Raw genomic sequence first — 21,403 nt, forward strand, 5'->3', positions numbered from 1 at the left:
GAGAGAGAGAGAGAGAGAGAGAGAGAGAGAGAGAGAGAGAGAGAGAGAGAGAGAGAGAGAGAGAGGCCTAATTACCATGTCTTTGGTAATCTTTGGTAAATGCTAAGAAACAAACAGAAACCGACACCTTCATATCACATTCTCCAGATAAACATCATGTGCCTTTACTAAGAGACAAAGTGTTTTGGATAAGATTTGTTTCAAAATAACAGCAGCCTATCTAACACGCACTCATACACACACTTGCTCCTTTTTACACATAAAAGACTAGATACAATGTGGCACTGAGCAAGAGGGAAAAGGGGTACAAAAAAGGCTAGCAGAGGACCTGGTTTCTTGGAAAGAAAGAAAAAAGTGTGTGTAAGTGTGTGTGTGTGTGTGTGTGTGTGTGTGTGTGTGTGTGTGTGTGTGTGTGTGTGTGTGTGTGTGTGTGTGTGTGTGTGTGTGTATGCGTGTGTGAGTGAGAGAGAGGGTGGGTGGGGTGGGGGAAGAAAGATAGACAGAGAAAGGGGGTTGGATAATAATAAGTGTAATAAAACTTTGGCCATTGTGCTCTGATTAGATCCGTCTCTGAGTAGCCCCTCCCCTCCCTGCCCGAGTGGGGATGTGTGTATATATATGCACACACACTGCTCAGCCAATTCACCGGCCTGACTCGGTGTTGCAGAGTGTGTAAAGTCAGTGTGCACTCTCCTGTGTGTGCATGTCTGTGGTGTGTGTGCTTGTATATGTATGTGTGTGCAAGAGAGAGAGCGTGTAGGTGAAAGGAACTGCAAGAACAAGCAAGCACGTGGGTGCACACTCCTATAATAGATAGATAGATAGATAGATAGATAGATAGATAGATAGATAGATAGATAGATAGATAGATAGATAGATAGATAGATAGATAGATAGATAGATAGATAGATAGATAGATAGAAGGAAGACGGAAGATAGAACTGCAAGAAGCACAGGCAAAGAAAAAGAAACAAGAGAAAAGATAGAGATACAGAGTACAATGGACGCCTATGCCCTGTCCTTTTGGATTTACATGGGAGTGTTGTCTGTGTTTGTCGGAGGCACGCTGAAGAAGTTCCTGGCAAAACACGTCAGTGCCGTGCCCTCGCTCGTGGCATGGCTGGGTGCCACGCTGCTGGTGGAGAGACTGTGTGCTATATGCATGCCTGCTGTGCTGGCACTTGCTGTCTTCTGTGCCACCTGTTGGCTCTACTCGCTCTGGGCTGCCCCACCACTGGTCCTGCCTGTTGAGGGCAAAGCGGTTTTCATCACAGGTAAGCACGATAAATGTTTGTCAAAAAAAAAATAAACACTTAATTTCACTTTTTTTCTTGTAGAGTCACCTTAAATTTTAGTGTCAATATTATAAGTAGTAGTATTAGTAGTATTTTAAAAAGTTGTATTTTTTATCAAGCTCCATCTCACAAATCTGCACACACCATAACAAATTAAATGCTCAAAAATCAAATGTAAAAATTGATTTATATATATATATATATATATATATATATATATATATATATATATATATATATATATATATATATATAATTTTAAAGATGAATGTATTAACTACAACTAACCCCAAACCAACGCATACATGCGTTCACATTAGATTTGATTAGATCAGAATAGATTAAAAATGGCCCACAAAACACTTGTGAAAGTGCCCATTAAACACCACTGTGTGCTTCAGTGAAGACAAATGAACAGTGTGACTGAATTTTAAGTCTAACATGAGACAGCATGCACAAAGAGCCCTATCCAACACCCCACAACCACTAGGACTGCTACCAGCACCGCTAACTGCCCCCCCCAAACCCAGAGCCCAACAACAAGTGTTCACAGAGTTCATTTAAGTTCATCTGGATGCTAAACACAAGAGGAATTTGCTGTGCACACGGTGACGCTCAGTCTAAAGTTGTCCCTAATTCAGGGTGCAAACTGAAACTCAGCAGGTGTGTTTTTTCTTCTTCTTCTTCTTCTTCTTCTTTAACACATTTGAAGCATTTTCTTGTCTGGTTGAATTATATCATATTGTCAGCTCTCTCAGGATCTTTGCAAAGTCCAGATGACTCAGTAGGTTGGAGCTGGTTGGCTGGTTGGAGGAGGTTATTATAACACGTATCAGGTTTCAGGGATTGTGTAATTACACTCGGGGTTGTTTGGGAAATCCTCTGGGTCCAAAAATCCAGAGCTTTTTTGCACATTTTGTCCAAACACTAAGCTTCAGAAAGCTGAGAACTATTTTGCTATTGGGCTGTATGTGCCTGTGTGTATGTGTGTGTGTATGAGTGTGTGTGAGTGTGTTTGCATGTATTTGTGTGTCACTGTGTATGTGTGTGCCTGTGTGTGTGTGTGCGTGGATGTGTGTAGGGGTTCGGCAGGCAAGTGTTTTGCGTTAATATAATGATAGGCTTACTAGACAATTCTGCCCTCATAAGGATATTTGACCTACTGTAAAAAGTCTTATATACTGATAAAAGTGTGTGTGCATGTGTGTGTGTTTGAATAATCCTACTTCTAATACCCAGCATTTGGTTTATACAGGTAATGTTCATCTTTCTGTTCCCCAAAACATAAACACATCATTAGACCTTCGATGCATATACAAGGTACTGCGTGGAGGCACAACAGAGCTAAAATATAATGAAAATATTTGCTTGTGAAGTGAAAACTGTACTGAACTGTTACTTCAATATGAACAAATCAAAGGTCTTGGAAACTAATTGATTTAATGGCATGTAATTAAGTTGCATCACTTCTGAATCTGCTTCGCTCTGCTTCGAGGTGATGTATTCACATAAAGCAGCACCAAGAATGCAAGTAAGTGCCACCTGGCACTTACAGTCCTCTGGTATAAAGTCTGTGTCTGCTGTTGCAAATCAAAAAACAAACACACAACTCTGCACTTGACACACTAAATGTAGGTTACCCTGTCTGTGCCAGCGTAGAGATCTTTGTTTATTTCCAGCCCCATTTTGATGCTTATCTCTTCCTTGCTTCCTTACAAACACACACATATACACACACAGAATGAAGCTTTGAACCGTGTGGTAATTTAGGCTACACTATGAGAAGGCAGGGCGTTACACAGTGATGGAGAATGAAAGATTTGTAAGATGTAGGTGACCTACATTGTAGAGCCAAAATACTGCTGTATCAAAAAAAAAAAAATCTTATATATAAGATTATACATATATCTTATGCATATATTCTTATGCACATACATAAATACATTTATATATAATTTCTGTCTTTTTTTATTTATTTTTATTTTATTTAGCCATTTTTAGAGAGCTTATAGTCCTGGTTTAGTAGTGGGATAACATTTCGGTTCCTTAAATCCCCTAAAGTTAGTCTACTGGCATGGTAACAAGACCAAATCCCTGCTTTTATAAACCTTTTCTTTTTTCTTTTCTACTGATCCCAAAACAAATATGAACACATGCACATTGCAACTGCATATACATGTTACCAGTGTTGTATAAAGTACTAGAAAGCAATACTTGAGTAAAAGTATGTGTCGTACTAGAAAAAGACTTTGGTAGAAGTGAAAGTCACCTTTTAGAATATTACTCAAGTAAAAGTCTTAAAGTATCTGATATATACTGTACTTAAGTATCAAAAGTAATTTTCTGATATTTAATGTACTTAAGTATTTGAAGTAAAAGTAAAAAGTAAAATTTCAGTGATTTTCGGTAGGTATAAGACCAGGGGCGGTTCTAGGGTTTCATCTTTAGGGGGTTTTATCCCTCAGTGAGAATTTAAAACAAGAAGAGTTTTATATTATATATTATATGACTACATAGTAAGCCAAAAGTCATGGTATTATTAAATGGCAAAAGTGGACACCAAAATTTTATGCATGATGTAATGATGCCAGTCTTGTATCAAATCAGTTCATGTATGTGTGCATTCTCTATGAACAGTGTGTCCAATGAATGCAGTCATTAATAAAAAATTATTTAGTGTTGATATTGCATTAATATTTTGTTTGTGCTATCAACTCTGGTAATAAGAATAGTGACATTTCACTGCTTTTGGTTGCTGCCGTTATAGATAAATGCGTCCAGCTCTGACTGCTTCTCCGTAAAGCGTGCATGCGGACGTGTGTAATGCAATCTAGGAGCAGTGATTCGCCAAACCTCCCTTATTGCAGTCGCACACATTTCTTCTGATTTTATTTTGTAGTAACGAGTAACGAAGATGCTTATTGGAAATATAACGAAGTAAAGGTTTACATTTTATCTCGTTAATGTATTGGAGTAAAAGTGAAAGTTGACATAAATTTAAATAGCGAAGTAAAGTACAGATACGTGAAATTTTTACTTAAGTACAGTAACGAAGTATTTTCTTCGTTACATTACAACAATGCATGTTACCATTTCTCAGCGAACACACAAACACACCCCAACACACAAACACACACACATGCATGCCAGCAAGCAAGTCATCTGCCAAGACTTGGAACATAAACTGCTGCGCTGGACGTAGTTACTCACAGCAAAATCCCCACTGCTGATTTAACACCTACAATGGAATCATTTAATTTTAGCATGGACACAAATTAAAACTTGGTTTCTACACAAAACACACGATGCCTGCTGGCTTTTATATTTAAATTAACAGTGTTAATGTGTCTTATTTGTTGTTTGTCACGCACTACTTCTAAAAAATTTAAAGGCAAAAAAAGGCTAAGCCTCTTACTGAAGCAGCAAGAGATGTATAGAGCTAGCATTCCACAGAGACTCACAGAGCTGCTTGAATTGGCTCTGCAATCACATGACTGTGCATTTCATCTCTCTCTCTCTCTCTCTCTCTCTCTCTCTCTCTCTCTCTCTCTCTCTCTCTCTCTCTCTCTCTCTCTCTCTCTCTCACACACACACACACACACACACACACACACACACACACACACACACACACACACACACGCGCACACACACTTCGGTCGATTTTATGCACCATATTCTTTGCCCCTTTATTATTTTGTTTGTCTTCTAGCAAAAAAAAAGTCATAGCTCGCATAATATCTTAAGATTAGTTCTTAGAAATTATGCTAGCATTGCATTTTTTAACAGTATTAGCTGAGTAGCTAATGAGAACAATTCACTGTTGTACATAGAAATAATAAATATATCGATAACATAATAAAAAAATTTGTGAACATATTTGTTTGTTGTAGTCAGTAGAGACAGTAAATAGTTCCACTAAATGCAAGACCTTTCATAACCCTTGCTCTTGGATGTTAGTTTCATTTAAAATGATTTATATCAAGTATTTCAGTCTCACATCATGACATGTTTGATGTGAAAGTGAAAGTCTTTAGCTATGACCACGTTATTTACTGAACTAACTCCAATGCAGCATTTTTTTCAGTGTAGGTGTACTGGAACCATCAAGTCTATGACCAACGAGACTACTATAAAGCTGTTGCATAAGTGAGTGCTGTTTAGTGCCAATTTCCTTGTTGGAGCTTGTGCTGCTATGATAACGTTTCAGTGTTCACTGAGAATAACATGGTACCAAACGAGCAATTTGTAACAAATCCATATCAACCGAGGAGGGAGAGCCCGAGGGTGCGAAACCAATTAGATGAGCTGTACGTGTGTGTGTGTGTGTGTGTGTGTGTGTGTGTGTGTGTGTGTGTGTGTGTGTGTGTGTGTGTGTGTGTGTGTGTGTGTGCATAGCTGCTACTCCTTCAGAGTTTTGGCATGCCTTTCTTTTACTCAATGTCCCTGGAGAAGCTCCAGAACGCAGTTCATCTTCGAGTCCAGCGATATACTGAATCGTTTTCCTGAAATATAAATACCAATTTCAGATCATCCATCTTTCTACACGTTACAGTATAATCATTTTGGCTGACCCTGTTCATCCAAAGTGACCTAAGATTGATTTGAATGTTAAGTGACCAACAGCATTAGCTTGGTATTTGGAGTTAAACTTTACAAGCTAAGGGTCAATAGCACAGAGCTTTAACCGCTGAAATGGCCATGGCTTTGAGCTCACCACATTTTATAACAAAGTAAACAGCTATAATCAAATAAGGAAGCATGAAGTAAAAATAATGATTCACAAAATACCAAAAGTTTTAGTTATTATTCGTCAATGTTAAAGGTGCCATAAGTGATTTTATGTCCAGAACCTTTTTATAATGTTTATCTATAAATTTTTATAATAACTTTCTATAATAGATTTGATTGAAGATATCAGAAAGTGATCATTATTATAAAAAAATTTCTGTAACAGTTTATCTATAGAGGATAAAATCTCTCAGGCTCAGCAAACTTGAAAAAACAGTGAGTGATGTGGGCCACCAGCATTCAAACCAATAAGGACAAAGAAGTGGGTGTGTCTAGTCCTTCATCAGTCATGTCACTTGGCAAATCAGAAATCTCCCCAGCTTTCATTCATATATAGGTGTTTAAGTCCTGGTAATGTGCATATGTGTTTACTGGAAGCTATTTTTTTAGAGAAACTGCCACTCCGACTGAGGGTTTAAGGGCCAGACAAACGATAACATTTACAGAAGTTGTCTCCAGTGTCAGTGCTTTATAACAGTGAACAGTTTTCTATGAAGAACAGCAGTCTTTAGGACAGGAGACATTTCACAACATTAAATGGAAATATAAATTAAACATGTCATTTTTTTTCGCAACTATAAAAAGCAATTGCTGGAAAATTGCTGACACAATACAGAAATAAAACTATTTGCATTATGCTGGTTTTGGAAAATAGTTAAATTCAGGGTGATAAGCATGAATCCACCCAGTCATTGGTTAGTTTCTAACAACAAACTTTACTTTACTATTAAACTTTAGTTAATGAAAATTTCCAGAATATGTGGCTATTAAAAAAGGTTGTGGTTTTTTAATGAATGCAATAAAAAGGACCAATGATCTGCGAACAATATCAAACTTTTTTTTTTGTTTCAGAAAAATAAATCAATAGTTATTACTCATTAATCCATGTCAAATGTGAATTTTAGATTTGGTAAAGTAGCAATGTTTAGGCAGTTAATCTTTTTGGATTACCAGTTGTACTCCCAATATAAACACACACACATAATGAAATGGTGTGTACATTTACCCGATACAGTAGGGAGTGGAATGCACGGGTGAAAGAGCTGCCAGATTGTTCCATGTCCTCAGAAGACCTTGAGATAAACCTGTGGTTCACATCAGGTGCGTGATTTTATGATAACAATAACAGTGTGTGTTTCAGTATTTAGCACTTGCACACGAACACCAACACCAGAGAAAAGTGTGTGAAGCCCCATGAAGAGTGCTGTAAATTCCAAATTTATGGATGCATACATTTTTTTCAGAATCACTATCTTTTTTATTACCCATGCGGTACACTTCTGAGAAATATCGATCTATTGTATTTATGATGCAGTGTCATCATAGAGGAAACAGAAGATCAGAGGTCAAAAAAGTGGGAAAGTTCTTTCGTCTTTGTCTTTCCAATCTATCTGTTGGGGTTAAAAGTCCGGCAAGGTTTACACATTTATCTGCTTATAGCAATAGGGTGTTTGATTTCTCATGAATGTGTTACACCTGTTGCCAGCATGTGACCAGTCACACACTGAGCATGGTGTGTGTGTGTGTGTGTGTGTGTGTGTGTGTGTGTGTGTGTGTGTGTGTGTGTGTGTGTGTGTGTGTGTGTGTGCGTGTGTGTGCGTGTGTGTACGTATGTGTACCTATGTGTGCATGTGTGTGCGTGTGTGTACGTGTGGCGATGTTTTTGAAACATTATTTACAAGCTTGGATTGAAGATCATAGGGCTGCCAGGTGAAGGATGTTTCATGTCGTTACTCAGGCACTGTGGCCTGTTGGAGTTTGTTCACCTTGCTATCTTTAATATCAAATAAATAAATAAATATACCACAAAAAAGAACTAAAATCCTGATTTTAATTAATAATTGTCTGCTACATGTTAAAGCGAGAGTATTACAGTATGGCCACTACCTGCAGGAAGCCACACAGATTTAAAAGGGAATCCATCCCCTTTAGGGTGACACCAGTTTATACAGGTGATGAAGAAACAGGTGAACAACACAAACAGTGCTATATACAGTATATATATATATATATATATATATATATATATATATATATATATATATATATATATATATATATATATTCACTTATTACTCAATAAACCACACATTTACCACCAGTTTCCTCCTTCACATTTGCAGAAGCTGTAAAGTTTTATAGTTTTTTATAATTCCATAAAACCTTGTTTAAACAGTTCAACAGCTTTTGCTTGTGTTATTGTGATTATCTTGGCATTAGAGTTGAGTGACACAATAAAGGAACTAAACTTGTCCTGGTATTTTATTTAGTTAACCAGCTATTCATCTAAAAGCAAACATTGATAATGTGCCAGTGTGAGGGAGAGGGATGTACCTTTCTACAGGGTGGCTCCGTACATCGGTGTAATTAATACTTTTAACAGAAATGAACAACAAATTGTCTTCCAAAATATTTCAGATTTATTTAAAATTTTCTATTTTAGATTTGTTTTTCACTTGACTCCATGCTGTATTCTAAGTTGATTGGCATCTCTCTCTCTCTCTCTCTCTCTCTCTCTCTCTCTCTCTCTCTCTCTCTCTCTCTCTCTCTCTCTCTCTCTCTCTCTCTCTAAAGGGTGTGACTCAGGGTTTGGGCATGCCACAGCAAGGCGTCTGGACGCTATGGGATTCCAGGTGTTCGCCACGGTATTGGACGCAGATGGTGAGGGGGCAAAGCGTCTGAGGAGTACCTGCTCTTCTCGTTTGACCTTGTTCCAAGTGGACATCACTCAGCCACAGCAGGTTCAGCAGGCTCTGCTCAACACCAAGGCCAAGCTGGGCATGAAAGGTGAGAGCTCACACCAGTGCATTTCCTAACACATAACACGGCACATCTATTCAATTCAATTCCATTCAAGTTTATTTGTATATTTTTACAATAGACATTGTCACATCTGGGCATTTACATTACCGTCACCCACAATTACATATGCTGATATGACAGCGGCACTTTCTTCTTTTAGTCTTACTATTTTTTTTATCTTACATCCTCCCGAGCTTCAGCTTTCATTATGGTATCACCACGCCACACTCATCATCTCATAAATAGATAACTAGCCACACCGAGTCTGCTTTACTTCAGTGAAACTGCATCGTAAAGTTGGAATGCTTGCTGAAACTTCAACTGTACGGTGTTTAATATTGTGTGTAACAGAGCTCTTGCTCTAATATGTAACAGAGCTCTTGCTCTAATGAAGGAAAATGGAGAAATTTAGCTATATCAATTATTCTTAGAATAATTCCTTGGAATGAAAACAATGCATTTCTCTTTTGTTATGTTTAAGATCATCAAAATGAAACTGTGCTAGCAATGTCACCCAGTGATGTCAGATTGGCATAAAAGTTTACATTTTCATTAAAAGCCAGAACAAATTGGAGTCAGATCCACAGATCGAGGTGAACTTTCCCCTGAAAACCTCCTTGCAGCTATGTCCTCCTCTTTGTTTCTTTTTCTCCCTGTTCCTTTTCATTTCTTGGTAGGAGCAGTGTGTTATAAATAAAACATCATACGCACCGTAGAGTAGCAATGACCTTTTTAAGGCAAGTACAAATTTACTCCCTTTTGGAAGACTTCCTTTACTATTGTTTACATTACAGGAGTCATTTGAGGTAAAACAGTCTGTGGGTGCATTTACATGTCGGTAATCGTCGAGCTTGGAAAAATGTCATTGACGCTCAATAATGCATGGCCTTCTCACTGAGCCATGTGTATGGCTTGGCAACATTTCAATGGCGCACTTTATTTTTAAACTAGAGCAAAGAGCATGCTGTCTAACACGCCAAATATAAGGAAATGTGGACTTTTATTTCCAGCATTTCCTCCTATTTTAGGCACTGCTCATAATCTGGCAATAAAGGTAATAAAAGAAATTACATGAAACCACTGATTCACAAAGTGTGCCAGGTGATGAGAGTTAAATAAACTATATATAAGTGTATAAGAGTGTTTGTTCATCTCTCAGAACACAATATTATTTCTGCTACAAGAGAGTACATGTCTTTTGGATTGCATTTTTCATGTGTCCTTAATTCTGTTCCCACACTGATTGATGAGTCTGATTGTGTAAGTATATGGTGTAATGCAGCTGCTTTTCTGTGGAAGTTTATTATTTTCTTATATTCCAAAAACATGTAGGTAGGCAGATATTGTAGGATAGATTGTCCTGGGAATGTGAAAGCCTCTGTGTGTGTGTGTGCGCATCCCATCCGGGCGTCCCATCCTATTTGAGACAATATGAATTCTCCCTCAATGCTCCTAAGACTCTAGTTCCAACCCTGACCTGGATAAAATGGTTTTATTTATATAAAATAGAAAGCTGAAAGATGAAGATCAGAAAAACATTGCCTTTTCCTATCTCTTTTCTGTGCCAAATGTAGCCTCCTCTTCATGTTCTTGGCTGACTCATAACAGTAGGGTGATAGTTTCTTTGCTGCTGTAACTCATCCTTCTTGAGGATTGACATGTTGTGCTTTATGAGATGCTTTTTAGCTCAACACATTTAGTGGTTTTTTGAGTTACTGTGGCATTCCAGTCAGTATGAATAAGTCTAGCCATGACCTTTCTTATCTGAAAGGTGCCACTAACTATTTAATTCAGTCCATCTGGAACCAACAACCATGCAATTGTCAGGGTGACAAAAATCACAAATATTTTCTCATTCTTAAGCCTGATGTGGATTTTAACTGAAGCTCAGGTGGCTGTTGATATAAATAGGTGACCAATAAAAGAAAACTGGTGGACTTGTTTCTTTTGAGTTCTTCTTGACATTAAGTGGTTTTTGAAATTTACGTTCCACAACCTAAAAGTATAAATGTTATAAACGTTATAAATGTCATCAGTAAATTGCTAAACCTGATTCATAAGAGTGTTTTTTTTTTATTTTCTGATAACCAGGCCACATTATACCACCCAGCTCTTTAGTTTGTTCCCATATGTCATGCCATACTTTATTTCTTAGACATTCAATCTAACTCTGCTTTTTATATTACGCTTTCTCTGAAGGTCTATAAATGTGTTATTGCTCTGGAAAAACATATCATCATAAAACATAGAATAATCTAGTAATACATTTGGCAAAGAAACACTGCTCTGGGGTAAATTCAGAGATTCCCAGTGTCCACTACAAATCACAGATTCAGCACTCCATAGCTAGTTGATTTTCCCTTCCAGAGCCACAAGCCATCAAACACATTTATGTATGTTCTTAAATTGCACCAGTACTAATAAACTACAGATAAGTGTTTATTTCTTTGTTTTGTCCATCACTCAAATACAATTATTCTCCACTCCATAAGTATGTAAACCCTGCAGTCAAAGCTCACATGCAGAAAGCATTAGTGCAAGAGACAGTGGAACCCGAGGCCAAGCCGACAAACACAACAGCTTAGCTATTACAGCTGAGAATCTTGTGCAACTTCCCTTGATCTGTTCAGAATAGAATCAAAGAGAAAGTGTCATTTCTGACACTTGTTCAGTTCATTCTCTGCATATCAACAGTAATGTAGTTCAAAGGAGGATGAGAATACCAACAACAGTACATCTTGTTTAACCTCTTTATACACTCACTTACACTCCTCATGATCAAGCATACCATTCTTATAACAATAACTGATAAATAAGGCAGAAGTACAATTGCTTCACACTTTTTGTCTCATTTACAGTTTTTGAAATGTGTCATTGGGCGTATTGTAGGACTGTGGGCTCTGGTGAATAACGCAGGAGTGTGTGTGAACTTCGGAGACGCAGAGCTCTCCCTCATGTCAAACTACAGAGGCTGCATGGAGGTGAATTTCTTCGGAACCCTCTGTGTCACCAAGACCTTCCTCCCTCTGCTGAGACGAAACAAAGGCCGAATACTGACCATCTCCAGTCCATCTGGTATATACACACTTCAACACACACACACAATGTGATTTTAGTTCCTCATAGGATTTGGCCTTAAGGTTTTGATTAAAATGAATGAATGAATTATTAATTTACATCTGGTACAATATGGCAAAACAGAACTATAACACTATGTTGTTATAGATGTAACATGAGTCTTAGAAGACATACTGTAGATCTTATATTTCTCCTAGCAATGCTCATACTGTTACATGCATCTTTATCGAAAACCGAAGCATTGATATCGAGCTGAACTCCCAATTTGGACATGAAATTTATGCTTTAAAGACATATTAATATTATACGATAGTTTCTGCTTTTATTTTCACATTTTAGATAAAAACTCTGTCCTATGATTACAGTAACTCGACTGGCAATTAAAAGACGGTTAAGTATTATAGCATCTGTTATATAGCATCAATCACTAATACACTGATATTAAAGTCTGGGATAGAAAGAAATCAGCCCCACCCCTGTGTTTGTATACTTCACCACTGGTGGTGCTATTGCTCTTTGCTCCTAGTAAACATTTAACCCCAAGTATTGTCATTGCTTCTTTAAAGAAGGGGCTGAACCATAATTGTGGTTGCTTATAATTTGTTTAATAATTTTGGCACAAAATTAGAGACTCAATGCAGTTCATCACCATCTAAATAACCCCAATGCCTATATACACTATACAACCAAAAGTATGTGGACTTTAGACTATATGTCCTTTTTGCATCATCTTGTTCCTGATTTTGTTCCAAATTGCTTTTAGAATTAACTCCATATTTATAAGAAGGCTTTTTGCTAGATATTGGAGTGTGACAAGGAGCGTGGCAAGCGCGTATGACATGTAGTCAGCATTCCAGCTCATTCTAAAGGTCTTCAGTGAAGTTGAGGTCAGGGTTCTGTGATATCTGGGACACTCAAGTTCTTCCACTCCAACCTTGGCAAAACATGGCTTCATGGAGCTTGCTTTGTGCAGAGGGGCAATGTCATGTATGAGTGTGATTTACAGTGATGGTGTGATGGGCAGCTGTTCACATATTTATGTCTACATAATGTCTCAGTGATTTCTTACAGATCAGAAAGCCTACAGTGCAGATGTATATAAATGTTAACACCACAGCTTCATTAGATCCACTGGGTCCATTAAATCTATTATAAATTTATAAAACTATTATAAATTATATATATATGAGGTTTCCATCAGGCATCAGCAGAGATTTGCTTATATTAGAAGACTATCAAATGCATCTGGAATTAGCCAGTGTTCATTTGTTAAATATTTAAAGACCATTTACAAATAAAATGTATGTTTTAAATCATTAAACAACCATTGCGCATTCACAAAGAGGCAAATAAACCTGTAACAACCTGATACACTCACCACACACACGCACACACACACACACACACACACACACACACACACACACACACACACACACACACACACACACACACACACCACACACACTCAAAAACACCTCACACACATGTGCACACACACCCCTTAATCTAGCGTAAGACTTTATCTCATCCCATTTAAAGACCTGGAGTTCTTCCAAATGTCCAAAAATGTCTAAACATAGTAAAAATAGATCCCAAATTCTTATCTCCATAATATGTCTTTGACTCATGAGGGCTCAGTGTTTACCTCCACTGAGAATGGCTTATGTTTTGATTTTAGATTACAGGATAAGACTGAGGATAAGCATGGTTCAAGCAGCATTTCTTTCCTTCCTTCCATTTTATCGCCCCTTGTTTACTGCCTTCATGCCAATTCAAGCTATGGCCTGAGTCCTGGCTAAAGTACTGGCATCTGGCCCTGTTAAACAAAGATGTCTCCATCTGAGGGATCTCACTAGGCAATGGGGGCCGAGTAGGAGTGAGTTGGGTTTTTTTTTGGCACTTAAGAACAACAGACGCTACCATGCGAATGTCTCCCTGCCATGTTCCAGTAAGCCTCCTCACAGGTGGGCTGTGTTTTCAAACGGTCTTCAGATCCCGTCAACGTTTAAGCTGGCACTATTTGAAACGCAATCCCCTCCTTTTTTACTTCTCATCACCCAAGGCCAAACCACGTGTTTATATAAAACAGCACAATGTGCAATTAACCCCCTGTGCTTGTTCTGCACTTGAATAGTTAGCTCCTGGCACAGTGTTGATTCGTCGGTTTGTTTTTGCTACCCGGAGCAAACACTTCACTAAACAATAGCGCAATTCTGTGTCGGGATCAGGAGCTGTCGTGGTGTATCTGAATCACTGCCTACTTAGCCTGGAATGTAATCTGATTCTGTTCTTCACATGCTATTTATGCATTGATTTACAGTGCACTAATAAAAGTACACTATAAAACACTGGACATTAGATCTAAGGATCAAAGTGGTTTTATTGTGTGTTTTATGAAATCTAACACATGTGGTGCTAATAAGGGGAAGATAAGTAAATGGCTTTAAACACTTAAGTCATGTTGAGTTCTTGGGGTACATTTAATCACTGTGTATGTGTGTGTGTGTGTGTGTGTGTGTGTGTGTGTGTGTGTGTGTGTGTGTGTGTGTGTGTGTGTGTGTGTGTGTGTGTGTGTTTGCGTGCAGGTGAGCAGCCCTTCCCATGTCTGGCATCCTACGGGGCCTCAAAGGCGGCACTAAACCTCTTTGTTAACACTCTTCGTCATGAGTTGGAGCCATGGGGGGTCAAAGTGTCCACTATTTTTCCTTCTGCCTTTAAAACAGGTGAGAAAACATTTTCGTACAAACATGAAATATAAAAAAGAATACCTACAGATTTTCTGAAATAGCATGTGATCTTTTCTCTAAAAATGTACTGGTCATGGCTGTCATTAAGGAAACACCTACTATGTTAGAAAACCCATAGAATAATTATCAGGAGACACAAAATAAGCCAGGATTAACATATGGAGCACCTTGAGTTTTTTCCAGTTACAGTCTACAGTAGTAGAGTTTACTACTTTAGGCTACTGTAAGGATATTGCACATAACATGATGATGTGTGTAAATAGTGGGGAAAAAATAGAAAAGGGTCAATGTTCAAAATTCAAAAAGAATTTTTTTACTGCTAGTCTGGAAAGACTAAGAAATTGGGCAACATCTAAACCACCATTTAACCTCTTTTAATTGAAATCATTTCTAGCTCAAAGTTTTTTTCTTACTTGTTAATATAACAGGCCGCACAGGCAAAACCGGATTACTTAAGAAACAGCAGGATAAATTGTACCCAGAGCCATGTTTACATTATTCTCAATTAACTCATCTCTAATCTCTCAGTAAAGCTTCTTCCCATTATGCTGGAATACGCACTAATCCTGGAAGCCAATACTTTCATTGTATGACTCATGACCATTTATGTATGTCACAAGATGTCCTGGTTTTACGAGAACAAAAGCAAAGTTAAATACCATTTACATAAACTGTTTAAATGTGCTACTGAAATACGACAGATGCCTGTTATTCTGGATATCCTCGATATTAAGATTTCAGCTAGAATACTTTTTTAAAGCATATCCTTTTATTGTTTTTAGGACAGAGCAGTAACACTGAGTACTGGGAGAAACAGTACCAGCACCTCCTTCAGAACCTGTCGCCGAGCCTTTTAGAAGAGTATGGTGAAGACTATGTCATGGAGACCAAGGAACTCTTCCAGAATTATGCCAAATTAGCCAGCGAGGACCTGAGTCCGGTCGTTAACACCATCGTGGAGGCTCTCCTCTCGCCGCAGCCTCAGGTACGCTACTATGCTGGGCCTGGCGTCGGGCTCATGTACTTCATCTACAGCTACTTCCCACTGAGTGTCAGTGACAGGTTCCTGCAAAAGATCTTTCTAAAGAAGAAGGTGGTGCCACATGCACTCAGGAAACAGAATGAGCTGAACCGCATCAAGGACAACAACAACGACATCATCAGCAACAACAATAACATCTCTAGGATAGAGTAAATCTGTTGTAACTCCATGTAAATAAAAGATGCTAGAGGACCACTGATGTAATCCAATCATAGTGACCCAATGCCGATATGTGTACTTGTATTTGTGTTGTTTTATATAATGTATAATGCATTATGGGCTTTTTGTCATAATTTTGAAGGGATTGTTGAATAGCTTTGCTTTCTGAGTAACTATTGAATACTATTTTAATAGAAATTCAAATTTGGCTTCGCCTTAATATCAGCTGATGCATTCCCTCCAAACTTTTGTTGGTAATATTAAATTTCACTATGTGATAACACTAGATGTGTATAGTTCATACACCTTCCAGTTTTCTTTATTACTTTAGTTCCTTCACAGATAACAGACTTTATTTTTCCTTCAAAAGACTTTGGATTAACAACCTACACCACTAATCACAATCTCACCTCAGGTTCATACAGCACATACAATTGCTGCTACTCAGTGTAAAATCACTTCACGGTTCTATTGTATGTTCAAAAAACATGTCCGCACATAGTCATAATGTCCCAATCTCCTGTAAATAATTCATATTTTTGATGGAAAGATCAAGCAAAGCCCTACTATATTCTTCAACTTTTATTTTTTGTTTGGTTTGTTATTTTTCACACCATTATTGCTACAAATCAAAATATTTATTCCTGTTTCTTTATGAATCACTTAAACTGTGAATTTTTATACAAAAAAAAAATTACAAGAAAGAAAGAAATGTAAATTGTCCATTTGTTCATCCTTGAATTGAATTAAAGTTGACATTTTAAAGAAGCACGTTTGCAATGTCTTGCATTCATTTTCAGAAAGATGAGCAATGATATCCTGGGACCCAAAATTCAGTCGTTTAAAAGCATATGGATCTGAGTAATACATTTATCATGGATCAGGTTTATCAGCAAACTAAAAACAGTTAGTTCCAAACGTCTACTTCCAAAGTGTGTTGGAAGTAGGACAAAATGTAAGGATTTGAGTGAGGGCCAAATTATGATGGCTAAACAATTGGGACCATCAGAACGCCAGCTTCCAGCTTGCTTATTAGGGATAGATGTTGGGAATATATAGTAACTTAATTTTGGACTAGGCATCCCATTAACTGTAAAATTAATTCCAAAGTGATTTCCTTAGCATAATAGTCTCATTATTTAAATGTGTATAGTAATATTCTTGAAATTTGTTAGAGCCCTAAAACCTTTTTTCCCCTGAACTTTTCAATAACAGAAAATATAAAGCCTATATTGAAGGTATTAACAGGTCAGGTCTAATTGTTTTTGAGTTACTGAAGTTTCAATAGTGCCCAATCAATTGACATGACCCATAAAACAGTCTAATAACTACATTAACAATTAATATGACATTATGACATTGATAATTGTATATTGAAATTTCCTTCAGTTCCTCATCTATGCTTGAGGAACCTCTGAGAACTAGTGATTTAAGAAAAAATAATTTGCAGAAGTTGTTTATTATGTTACTATGTATTTGTAATGTTAACTGGGATTATTGTGTGCAAAGTTCCTTTCAAATGTCATTTTTGACCTCTTGGAGTGTGCCAATTATTCTGTATCTGATTACTGAATGGTCAGCAGCTGATGAATTAGATATGTTAGATAAAGTTAGATATGTTTCCTTGTCCACTCAGGAAATAGCATCCTGTTCCATTCCTGTACTTGGCAGGAGTACACACAGTGTAAGTGATTCTTGGAAATGGCCTTAAATTACCTGGAAGCGAGTATGAAAACAGAACTATGGGGGGAACATGGGGACTACCATTTTCCCTCTCAGATGAGAACTTTGGCCACTGGAGTGGGGTTACGGTGCCAAATATTTTGCTGCTTTCAGGCATGTTTACCTCATTAATTGCTCATTGGTTTTGGACATTGTTGAGTTTCTTTGAGAGCAGAGACCATGTTATTGCATACTGGAAGACTGGATGATTTGGGCATATATTTGATGAGGACTTTGCTCTCAAACGAGGCCACCGAGTAAAAAGTGAAAGAGTGAACAGTGCTTGTGTAACATAAACAGTACAGTTCAGAACTTGCTTCTGTGGTACTTCATGTCTGATTCTCCAGGAAAATGCAGACCAATTAAAAAATTACAAATGCCTGGAAATGAGTGATCAGTTAAATTATTTCCATTGGGCAAAAGATTTTGTTCTTAGAAGATATAGCAGACTGGTAGCTTTTTTAAATTTTCTATGCTTCTATGCTAACTAAACTACTATACTTTTTTCAAACTTCGAAAATGCATTGAATTAAAAACATATGTCCATCCAGTCTCATTTGTAATTTGCAAGCAAAGACAACCATGGAGAATTACATGTCTTTAGGTTGGGAGCAAAGAAAAAAATGGGAAAGAATATATGTGAATATATTTTTGGATCAAAGACCTTTTTCTCGCCTGTTAAATTTCAATTTAATCAATTTAAGAAAATGGTTTATCAGGATTTGGTTTGAGGGAACTAAGCATGACTGATCTGAATATAGACCACATGTGCTTGCCCAGACTTTCTGAGTCAGTGCTCCCTTGTGAAGCCTGTTTCTTTGATCAATCCCACATAAGTTTACATCCAATCAACAGCAGGCCACAGCTGTACCTCTGTGTGGTGTGAGCTGAGTATACAAGAGGAGTTTATAACCATGTGACTGTGTCACACATGTTCACAAACTAGGACACCTACTGTAAACAGTGAGAGATTATGATGTATTTTAAAAGATCAATCATGATATTCCTTGCTTCAGCCCAAAAAAAAATGTAACAAAAATGCAAGCCTAACAAAATTACAGTGATGAACGGAAGGACAATAGAGGACACGACGGTAAGCATGAGTCCAAATCACTCGCCCAGACAGTACAAATGTTTCCAGAATGTCTGTCCAAGAGTTGTAATTTCAGACCAGCTGTGCAGGAGTGAGAGCAAGGATGTAAATCTTTAGCCAATCTTAGCCAAACCACAAAGGTTAAGAAAAGAATAAGGAGGAGGCCAAAACAAAGGCCAGAGTAAAGTGCATCAGACTGCACCATGTAGTATTGCAGACATCATCTGGCCCTTTACTGGAAAATGTCCCTTCCACGTCATTCCTCTCCAAGCATAATCCGATACACCTCCACAGACAGTCGGTTTGGTTTGTTCCATTAGTCACATCACCTCTGTACGAACTGTAGAATTGCATATGTCCAGAAGCATGATAACTGATGTGGAAATAAAATTATGACAAATAGCAATGTGTTCCACTTCTCCTTTTGGCAGGGGTTACACAGCTGACAATTAGCCATCCGCAAACTCTGTTTTATAGTTTATTATATGTCATCAGACCTATCATCTTAAGTCTTATTGATCTTAACCGTTACAAATATATGTCTCCGGGTGTGTGTTCACGGTGTGTGTGTGTTCACTGCCTTGTGTGTGCACTTTGGATGGATCAAATGCAGAGAACGAATTCTGAGTATGGGTCACCATACTTAGCCGTATGTCACTTCACTTCACTATTAACTAAAAGCTAGCTGCAATTGAGATGTGAATTTGACCATCTATATGGTTTACAGCTCATGGCAATGCACACAATCCCCTTGCTAAGTAATCTCTGTAATTTCTGACTGCTGTTGTAACTGAATAAAACATACTTTGATTGGTCAAAAGATCTATACATTTTTCTAGCAACATCCAGCTTGAAAACTGAACAAAAGATAAAAAAAATACTCAGCATAGTGTTTTTTTTTTTTATCTAATAACTAACATATATGCTTTATACTGATAAACTCTAAAACTGTTTCAGTAGTAAGACATCATTAAAATTAAGTCTTTATACTGATGATTTCTAAACTCGTGCGCAATATAATAGGTTAATGCTTGGAAAATCTAAAAGATAAGCAATGGCAGTGCCATGTAAGCAGTCAGGGGCAGTAACTCGGCACAGGTATTGATGCCAGATTGACTGGTTTGAGTATATCAGAAACTGTTGATCTCCAGGGAGTTTCAAACACAACAGACTCCAAGGTTTGCATAGAATGGTGTCCAATGAGCATCCAATGAGCAGGTAAATAAAGCACCTTAGAGTAGAATGGCCAGTTTAAAGTGACAGCATGGATAACTCAAATAACCACTCAACTTGTTAAACCATGGTGAACTTTAAAAGAAAGTTAAGAATGTTATTGATTTAATTATTTATAAGGCCCTGGGCTGTTGAGTGGCGTTGACTGCCCAAGCTGCCTCTGTTAGTTGATAGTCTCATGGTGGATATTTAATATTAGTTGCAGGATTTAACTTGTATTATTTGTTTTACAAGAAAATCTGTGGTATCGTCTACTCCAAGAATTGAGTAACAATTCATAACAACCCAAACTGTATGAAACGTTTTTAAATTTAAGCTTAAGATAAGAATCAGGTCTGCATGTACCCCTTTTTACAACTCTGTTCATACAAAATGTTCTGAAATTCAAACATGTGTCCAAACTACATGAGATCCGGTTTAGTATTTCTTATTTCCAAACACTCGCAAGAACACTTTGTATGAGGCTTCACACAGAGCAGGTCTGCACACTGTCACAGCACAACAGATGCTGGGATTCCTGTACAAGGCCTTCTGCTACACCAAGACACTTAGAATAATCTAAACCTGTAACTTCTCAAAACAATTTGAGAAGCTGAGCTGATGGAAAATTATTTGGCCACCTGTCATGCTCGTTTTAGTGATAGATTCAAGACCACAAAAGGAGAGCTTTCCAGGAAAACCAAGAACTGTCAAGTTGTGTATTTCCATATTGTGATTTGAGAGTGTTATATCTGTGATCAAGGGAACAGTTTGAAGGGAAGATGAAAATAAATGGGCAGTTTCCCAACTTTTTGTATGAGTGATTTTTAAATTCTAGATGCTAATGATGATTTTTGTACAATAGTGGATTTTATACATGTAACTTGGACATTGCTAAGATGTAATGAACCAGAGATAAGATTTGTTGGTTGTAAATGAAAGCATGTTCATTTACTCCCGGCGATGCAGTTGGATTTCCGCCTCTGCCCTGTGTGCCTGAAGTTCGCATGTTCTCTCTGTGCTTTAGGGGTTTCTTCTGGGTACTCTGGTTTAATCCCCAGTCAAGTACATTCAATGTAGACTGAACAGAACCTCTAATTGTCCATAGTGTGCAAGCATGTGTGCAATTGTGCCCTGCAATGGTTGGGACACTGTCTTAGGTGTCCCATTAATGGGCTCCAGGCTCTCCATGACCCTATTGGTCAAAATTGAAAGAACTGCAAAAAGCTCTAACAGAAAGTCAAAAACAGAGAATTATGTTTTCTTTATAAGATTTTCAGTGATAGCTAATGACAAGGTTGACTGTTATGCCAAAATTCTTTGTGGCCTCCAAAATCTTGTTATATAGCATATTACTGGAATAAGGTATACGATGTGTAAGCGTATATAATGAGTCTTCTGAGTGTAGTGAGTTACAGAGTTGTTTCTCTTGTAAGGTACTATGAGCTTAAAGATTGGG

General features: G+C 37.6%; 1 protein-coding gene across 1 annotated transcript; it reads left to right on the top strand.

The window, feature by feature from the left end:
- Positions 1–638: 638 nt before the first annotated feature.
- hsd11b2 (hydroxysteroid (11-beta) dehydrogenase 2) lies at positions 639–16,685 on the top strand. Its single transcript, XM_047821407.1, has 5 exons — positions 639–1,274; positions 8,661–8,873; positions 11,778–11,963; positions 14,555–14,692; positions 15,499–16,685. The coding sequence occupies exons 1-5, from the start codon at positions 1,001–1,003 to the stop codon at positions 15,909–15,911; spliced, it is 1,224 nt and encodes a 407-aa protein (XP_047677363.1). The 5' UTR covers positions 639–1,000; the 3' UTR covers positions 15,912–16,685.
- Positions 16,686–21,403: the final 4,718 nt, after the last annotated feature.

This window comes from Tachysurus fulvidraco, chromosome 1 (assembly GCF_022655615.1).
Source record: "Tachysurus fulvidraco isolate hzauxx_2018 chromosome 1, HZAU_PFXX_2.0, whole genome shotgun sequence".
In the NCBI taxonomy this organism is placed as follows: domain Eukaryota; kingdom Metazoa; phylum Chordata; class Actinopteri; order Siluriformes; family Bagridae; genus Tachysurus; species Tachysurus fulvidraco.

What these genes read in the sequence shown, in the direction of transcription:
- hsd11b2 (XM_047821407.1), top strand. Translation starts at nt 1,001, where the DNA reads ATGGACGCCTATGCCCTGTCCTTTTGGATTTACATGGGAGTGTTGTCT. An exon ending in CAAAGCGGTTTTCATCACAG is followed by an intron (nt 1,275 to 8,660) that starts GTAAGCACGATA and finishes CTCTCTCTAAAG; the next exon opens with GGTGTGACTCAGGGTTTGGG. An exon ending in GGCCAAGCTGGGCATGAAAG is followed by an intron (nt 8,874 to 11,777) that starts GTGAGAGCTCAC and finishes GGCGTATTGTAG; the next exon opens with GACTGTGGGCTCTGGTGAAT.